This window comes from Arachis duranensis, chromosome 3 (genome assembly GCF_000817695.3).
Source record: "Arachis duranensis cultivar V14167 chromosome 3, aradu.V14167.gnm2.J7QH, whole genome shotgun sequence".
NCBI classification, from domain to species: Eukaryota; Viridiplantae; Streptophyta; class Magnoliopsida; order Fabales; family Fabaceae; genus Arachis; species Arachis duranensis.
In genome coordinates, this window is record NC_029774.3 from 9,663,586 (window position 1) to 9,671,640 (window position 8,055).

Here is an 8,055-nt window from a genome sequence, read left to right on the forward strand (position 1 = left end):
CAGCGATGAGGTCCAGGCTCATCAATGGCTTCTCGAACATCATCACGGCCACAGAACATGGTTCCTTCAGATCAGCCACCCACCTCAGCCACCCACGTGGACCCTAACTCAGTCTCGAACTCGAACGGACCTGATTTCTCCACCATCACGCCGCTCATCATGTCCTTCGCTTTCGATATTACACTAGTAGTTGCGGAATGGTTGTTGCTGTCAGTTGAGGTGGAATGGTTGTTGCTGTCAGTTGAGGTAGTGGTGATGTAGGTGAAGGAGATGTTGAGGCTAATGTTGAGTTGAAGCAGTTGAAGAAGATGTTTAGGAAGTGGAGGAAAATCGGAAGGAAAAGTTCCGGTGAGGTTGTTGTTTGATAAAGTCAAGGTATTGAAGGTTGGTGAGGTTGCTGAAGCCTGAAGGGAGAGGAGTGTCCTTAAATGGTTGGGGGAGAGGCCAAGGATTTTAATGTTTGGGAAAAAGGAAGAGTAGCGTTGATATTGGTGGTGTTGGACCACCCAATGGTGAATCTGTTGTGGGAGAGGTTGAACGTTTGAATGACTCATCCGGGACCATTATGAGTACTCAAGTAATAACTCATCCGAGACCATTATATGAGTACTCAGGTAATACTTATGAGTACTCGAAAACTCTATCAACGATTACAATAGAAAAATCGAAATATTGAAGACTAAGTATCCGATAATAACCTATCACCAAAAATATATTAAAAAAAATATGTTGAGACTAAGTATCCGATAATAACCTATCACCAAAAATATATTCAAAAAAAATATGTTCAGGAATATGATGACAAAAATATATTCAAAAAAATGTGTTCAGGAATATGATGACTACTCGAAATGATTAAAATAGAAAAATCCAAATATTGAAAACTACATCAGATATTTACTTACTTAAATCTCAGGAATTACTACCGAAATTTACTACTTAAATCTCAATTTACTACTTAAATCTCAGAAATTACTACCGAGAATTATTGGAAATGCATCCGTCGCTAATTTATTACACATAAAAGTATTTTAAGCACCTCTGACACAAAAAGAATCACCACGTAACTTTACTCCTTAATATAAGAAGGACTGAACACAATCATCAATCAACAAAGATGAAATTCAACAATAACAAAATTGAACACCTTTGCACTGCATGAAGCTATTCAAACCATTACTAGTTGAATAGAGCAAAAACAGAGCACATATTCAATCATTCAGAGAGGTGGCTTTATTAGTATTGTTTCTTCACATATCAAGAACAATCCATATTAATCATAACACAGAATTCTTAAAAGTCCACACTATTACTCTTGCTATTTCTATATATACTAAACACGGTTACAAATGAAGAATGTACTCCTATCATACACTCTTTGGGTGCACATGCGATAATAACTTTCCCTCAATCAAATTTGGGGGAACTCATCAATCTGCAGCATCATTATTACGATTGGTGTCCACGGGTGGGGTGTGACGATCCATTGGCAACTTAATCTTGCCTGATGAATCAGTAGGGACCAGTTTGAGATTCTCACAGTTGCAAATTTCAACCATGAACCCATCTGGGTCCTTGAAGAAAAGTTGATCTATTGCTATTCCTTCTTCTGTTTTCAGCGTCTCTTTCTTGTACTTGATATTCATCTCCTTCAATTTTCTCTCCATTTCTTCCATATCTTCACACTAATAATATATACAACCAACAATACAAGAAATTCAATCTTTTTGTTTTTTCCTAAAAAAAAAAAAAACAAATTAAAGTGCTGCATGAGTACTAATAGGTAACCGATATATATACCTGAAAAGATATATGATTGTCCTGAGGATCCAAGTGTTGAGGATCAGAAGGCAATCGATCTTCGTGGTTGGATTGAACCAAGTGGATACCAACTCCATAGTTGAACAACCATGCACCTTCGAAGTCCAGAACCTGAGGCCTCTCAATGGGAACAAACCCCAGCACTTTTGTGTAGAACTCTATGGACTCCTTCACGTTTCTACAGAGCCTCGAGACATGGTTCAATGCTAATAACGGAGCTGCTGTCTCCTTATCATGCCCTTCATCTTCTGCTTTTTCATCATCCTTGTTATTATTATTATATCTTTTGATTTTTTCCTCCTCTTGTTGATTTTGCATTATTGTAACATTAGTTAATGTGATTGATGTGAAATGAGTAGCTATTTTATAGATATAGATGTAGAGTAGATGTGTAAGCATGCATGTATGCATTGTTGTGAAGAGACGACACGTGGAGGGAAGTTGAAAGAGGGAAGGTTGTACGTGTTTGAATATGCATGCGGGAACAGGGATAAGGTTATAGTTGTTATTTGAGAATTGAACTTACACACATAACAACGTAACAAAACAGAGAGACAAATAAACTAGTTTCTGTCCGCGCCTCTTCTGTGGCAGGCGGTGCTACTGTTCCCATTTCCCAAGATAGTGTCTCCAATAATGCCAAATACTAATACAGCATAGAATATATTGAATGTGTGTGATCAATGTGTGTCATCACTATTCTTATCCAACTATTTTGACAACTCTAATAATAGTATAATAACTACACAAATTCTTCACTACTAGTAATCTCCTCACTCTAGTAATAAAATATTAGTTTTTTTTTCATAGAAGATTTGTTACATCTTACAACTTTATGCTTTCCCATTATTAGTGTTATGTCAAGAGAGTTTCGGGGGAAAAAAATTATTGAAGAAAAAGTGTTTGATGCTAATCAAACGTACCTTAAATTGCAAATTACGCTAGTAATTATGGCAACTGCCCAACTACATATGGCACTAAGGTGTGTTATACCAGCCAACGGTCCAACACTGCCGGATTAATCCAACTCGCAGTTGACTAACAAAAATATGATCTGTACGTTATTAGTTATTAAATTAATTATTAAATATTTTAGTCATGTTATATATAAATATTTTTATTAAATTTAATTACATTGGTGTAAGTTTAAAAAAAATATGTGTACATTATATTTTTTCTATGCTTTTTGCGGTACAAGAATTTTTATTAAAAAATACAAAAATTTATGAATATAATATAAAAAATTTTTTGTAGTATAATATAAAAAATTTTGTATATAATACAAATTTTTATTACAAATATATTTTGTTAATTAGGTGAGTTAGTCTATGATATACGGATACTGACATAAATATGGAATACGACATAACATGCTGATTTTAAATTCTTATAAGACATGGAGATACAGCATATATATAAAATATAAAATATTTTTTAGATAAATTACAATGATATTTTAATATTTTATTCATATTAAAATACAAAATAATTTTTTAACTATTTTTAATATCTTCTTTTAATTATATAAAATATTTAAAATATTTTTTGTTTTAATAAATAATAATATATATTTTTAAACTCATTTCAATAATACATGTTAAGAATAAGGCTTTACACGCTGACACATGATAGTATTTACGTGTGTCCAAATGTGTCCAAAAAATATTTTTTTTTCATTAAAACACGATTGGACACAACAGACATGTCGGATGAGTGTCAATAAGTGTAGTGTCCGATATGTAGACACGGCAGCTCAGCAAAGTGTCCATACTTCATAGGGTGGTTAACGTTGTGGGTATGTAGTCCTCCAAAAAATTCTATATTGTATATCAAAATTTCTGTATTATGCACCAAGATTTCTGTGTCTAAAATTTATATATTGTGCATATTTCATTGGTTGAGTGTTAATATTTTAGATATGTGATTATTTTTTGTTCTATACTAAAATTTTTGTATTGTGTATCAAAATTTTTGTAATATGTATCAAAATTTTTGTGTCAGGATTTTCTGAACATTTATGGAAAAAGAAGAATATAAAGGCAAAGAGGACAATAATGATAATAATAAAGGAGGATGAGAAGAAAAGAGGAATAAGATAGCAATTGCAGCAACGACGACAACGACGCTTAATATATATTTTATATTTTAATATATATTTTATATTGATAGCTAATTTAACAGTTATTTTTTGTGTATATGTATTATATATAGTTGATAAATTAAATATGATAGAGATATTCACTTATTTTTATATAAAATTAATAGTTAAAAATTGTTAAATAATTTAATATATTTAACTAAATTATCATATAAAAATTTGAATTATTAATTTTATATAAAAATAATTATATAAATTTTTACCATTAATTATATATTGTTTTCTTTTTTGTTGTTTTTTCTCTTATTTTGATCATTATTTTAACTTATCATTTGTTATGAGTTGTGATTTAAAAAAAAATGCAGAATGGTCCAATTCTTACATTAGATGACTCATGGTAAAAAAAAAAAAATTTGATATTCAAATAGATTTGTTGAACTTGTTTTGTCACTTCATATAAGTATACTTTGTCTTAAATATATGCATATATAGAAGGTTACGAATAAATTAAGAGTTCAATTTTGTATTATTTATGTAATAATTTCTTAGATTATTGTTCGTCTGCTCGGATGTTTGGTATGTTGGGTCTAGTGTTAGAGTAGATGTCAATGAGAGTTGGAATTTGAATTCGAGTTTTGGAAATAGAATCTGATTGTGATTTTGATTGGACAGCAGGTGAAATTATCTGTAAGAACATTCTAAAATTTAAGTCAAAATTTGTATAAAGCGATGACCAATTAAGATAGAAAAAATGACGTATTTCTGAAGATAAATAGATCCCTCTCTATTTATAATCCGTACTCGAGTAGGCCCCTTGTAAACAAACCCACCTTCCTGAAAGTTTTCTCAGCTGTCCAGGTTATGAAGGGGGCGAATCATGCGAGTCGCCTCAAGGTTCGAGCCTGCGAAACTATCGGGTCGATGATTTGTTACCGAACCTGAATTATTGATGGACTGAGTCGGAACAACTACTAAACTGAAAGATATAATAACAAAAAAACATCTATATTAACTCACTTTAGAATATCAACTAACATCAGTTAATTATTAGTTGAGTTACAAATAAATAAAAAATAATTTAAAATTAATTAAAAATATATAAAATATAAAAAATCTAAAACTAAACAAAATATTCAAAATATAATGAAAAAAATTTAAAACTAAGTGAAAAAAAAAGATTTAAGATTATTGTAAAAATAATATTTAAAATTTAACAAAAATAAAAATTTGAAACATAATTAAAAAAACATCTATAATCATTGTACAAGAACTTGGAAAAGTAATCTAAAAGAAAAGAAGAAGAATTATGTTGGGTAATGCTATGGTGCTGAAAGTAGGTGGCGCATTCCAAGAGTTAACGCGTGTGCATGTTGTTTGGATGATCCCCTACAGCGTGTCTAGTAAGTGATGGAGGTAGACAATAATATAAATGTAGTAATATTTTGTTAATGATGATTAATTTGTTGTTGGGCTTTTTTTGGATCCAAAAAAGATGTGGTATGATATTTTTGGGAATTCAATAAATATTGAGTGTTGATATAAAGAAAGATAAAATCCGAAAAAATAAATAATAATAATAATAATAATAATAATAATAATAATAGTTATTTACCAAAAAGAGTAAGAATAGTTATAATTATTTTTTTTAAAAAAGAAGTAAAGTCTGAAATCAAATGATTAGAACAATTCTGAGAAAGAGTAAAATTCAATAATTTTATCCTATAATTTAATAAATATAGAAAAATTCATATGAATTTTATTTTAAGTTTTTTTGTTTAATGTTACATTTGATTAGATTATTTTAATAATTTGTATGTGAAATTTTATATTTAAATAAAAATAATTATATTCAATCTATATTCAAGTATTTCGTTAAAAAATTAATTTATATTTTAAATTTGTATTTATAAATAAATATTGAAATATATCACAAATATATCATTTTTTAGTTGGTATATTAAAATGAAAATATGTGATAAAGTAAAAACATAAAAATAAGATCAGTAAAAGAAAAAAAAAATAAAAGTTGGTATTTATAACTTAACGTAGAATTGTATTTTTTTTTTTGTAACTTAACATAACCATAACCATAAGCATTATCAATTTTATAAGTTTATTTTTATTAGTTTATTTAACAATAACTCATTAAAACATTACATATTTGTTTAAAATCATAATGAGATGAGATTTAATAAAATAATATTTAACTAAAAGTTCAAAAATTCAATTATTTACATAAGCATGCATTTAGATCATGGAAATACATATCATATTTTCTTTTTGTATAATGACACAATATATATATAAATAAAGGGGAGTTCTAATTTTAAATTAACAAAATATGTTTTTCGAATATAAAGTCAAGTGAATCAAATTCTAAACTTGCACTTTGATTTGTGAAATCCAACGAATTTCATAGCAATTGATATGTTTTTTAACTATATATTATTTGTATTTTAATTTTCAATTTTATTTATTTCATAACCTTCAGTTATTAGTTATATAGAATCAATAACATTATTTAATAAATATTGACTATTATAATATTCATAACTGAACATTTATAAATATTAATAATAATCGCTTAGATAAAAAAAAAAGTTCAAAGTAAAATAGAGTTAAAAAGTAATAAAAAAATAAAAAGAAAAAAGAAAAATAATTTTAAATATAAAAATGAGTTTATATTTATTTTCAGGTCTATTTCTTTTCTTTGAGTCATTTCTCATCGCTTTTATTTATTTAAAGTAAAATTGGAAAAAAAAGATATTTTTTTTGATTGATTATAAAGATATGCCTAAAATTTTAAATATTATATTGAAACAAAAAAAATTCACTATATGTAATGAAAATAAGAAAATAAATGAAAAAAAATTTAATTTTTATATTCAATTTGCTAAGATATAATGTTATGCATTTTCAGCTTAAAAAATTAGTTGCAAGATTATTAATTACCATTATTAAAATCATATTATATATATACACACAAAAAATGAGATATAGTTGTCCTTACATAAAAAATAAAACTCATATGAATTTTATTTTATTCTCTTTTAGGATTGTCCTAACTATTTGATTTCAGACTTTACTTTTTTATTTTAAAAAATAATTATAACTATTTTTACCTTTTTTATAAATAACTATTTTTACTATTATTATTGTTATTATCATTATTTATTTTTTCGGGTTTTATCTTTCTTTATGTCAACACTCAATATTTGTTGAATTTTTAAAAATGTCATATCACATCTGTTTTGAGCTCCCAAAAAAATCCAATAACAAATTAATCATCATTAACAAAACATTACTACATCTATGTTATTGTCTATCTCCATCACTTAGGACACGCTGTAGGAGTTGTCGGGAATCACCTAAAATGCGCCACCTACTTTCAGCACTTGCTGAAAAATTTCTTCTTCAATACTATAGCATATCCCTTAAAAGGTTGTTCGAAGGAGAAGGAGAAGGAGAAGAAGAAGAAGAAACAGGAGAGGCGGCGTGAAGAAAGAGATGGCGCAGAGAGAAAAAGAGGTGGCGTGAAAAGAGAGACACAAAGAAAAAAGAGAAGTGACACGAAAAAAGAGAGATGTGAAGAAAATAAATAAATAAAAATTTAAACGCAATAGACTAATTTTTAAAATTTTAAAGATTTTTTAAAAAATAAAAATTTGACAAATTAATCCGCTAAGTAATAGACTCCACCCATTTAATATCCGAGTAAATGATGCTGATTAAAAAACTTATTAAAGAAATAAATTGAAAGTTTGTTATATCAACTTTACATAACACAAAGTGTTATGTAATTATGTATTATTCTAGATGCTAAATAATTTTAAAATTTAAAATAAAAGAAATTATTATTTTTACAACAATAATAAAGTCTTATTTTATTAAATAAGATCGACTATATAAATTAAATAATAATGTGATTGAATTCTATTATATAAAAATATTATTATTTTTATTTACAACAAATAAAAATAAAAAAAGCTCAATTTGTTGTTCAAGAAAAATATATCATGTTTAACAAAAGTACTGAAATTATATTTATGTTGACTCCATTAAAAAAAATTTAATTAAAATTTTAAATTTTCTTTTATCATCATCTTTAATCTTTAAATTTGTCGTCTTTAACTATT

General features: G+C 27.1%; 1 protein-coding gene across 1 annotated transcript; it reads right to left on the reverse strand.

The window, feature by feature from the left end:
* Nucleotides 1-1,123: 1,123 nt before the first annotated feature.
* LOC107477470 (glyoxylase I 4) lies at nucleotides 1,124-2,169 on the reverse strand. The gene is made up of 2 exons (XM_016097500.3): nucleotides 1,801-2,169; nucleotides 1,124-1,685 (listed from the first exon to the last, which is right to left on the reverse strand). The coding sequence occupies exons 1-2, from the start codon at nucleotides 2,137-2,139 to the stop codon at nucleotides 1,431-1,433; spliced, it is 594 nt and encodes a 197-aa protein (XP_015952986.1). The 5' UTR covers nucleotides 2,140-2,169; the 3' UTR covers nucleotides 1,124-1,430.
* Nucleotides 2,170-8,055: the final 5,886 nt, after the last annotated feature.

What these genes read in the sequence shown, in the direction of transcription:
- LOC107477470 (XM_016097500.3), bottom strand. Translation starts at nt 2,139, where the DNA reads ATGCAAAATCAACAAGAGGAGGAAAAAATCAAAAGATATAATAATAAT. An exon ending in ACAATCATATATCTTTTCAG is followed by an intron (nt 1,686 to 1,800) that starts GTATATATATCG and finishes ATATATTATTAG; the next exon opens with TGTGAAGATATGGAAGAAAT.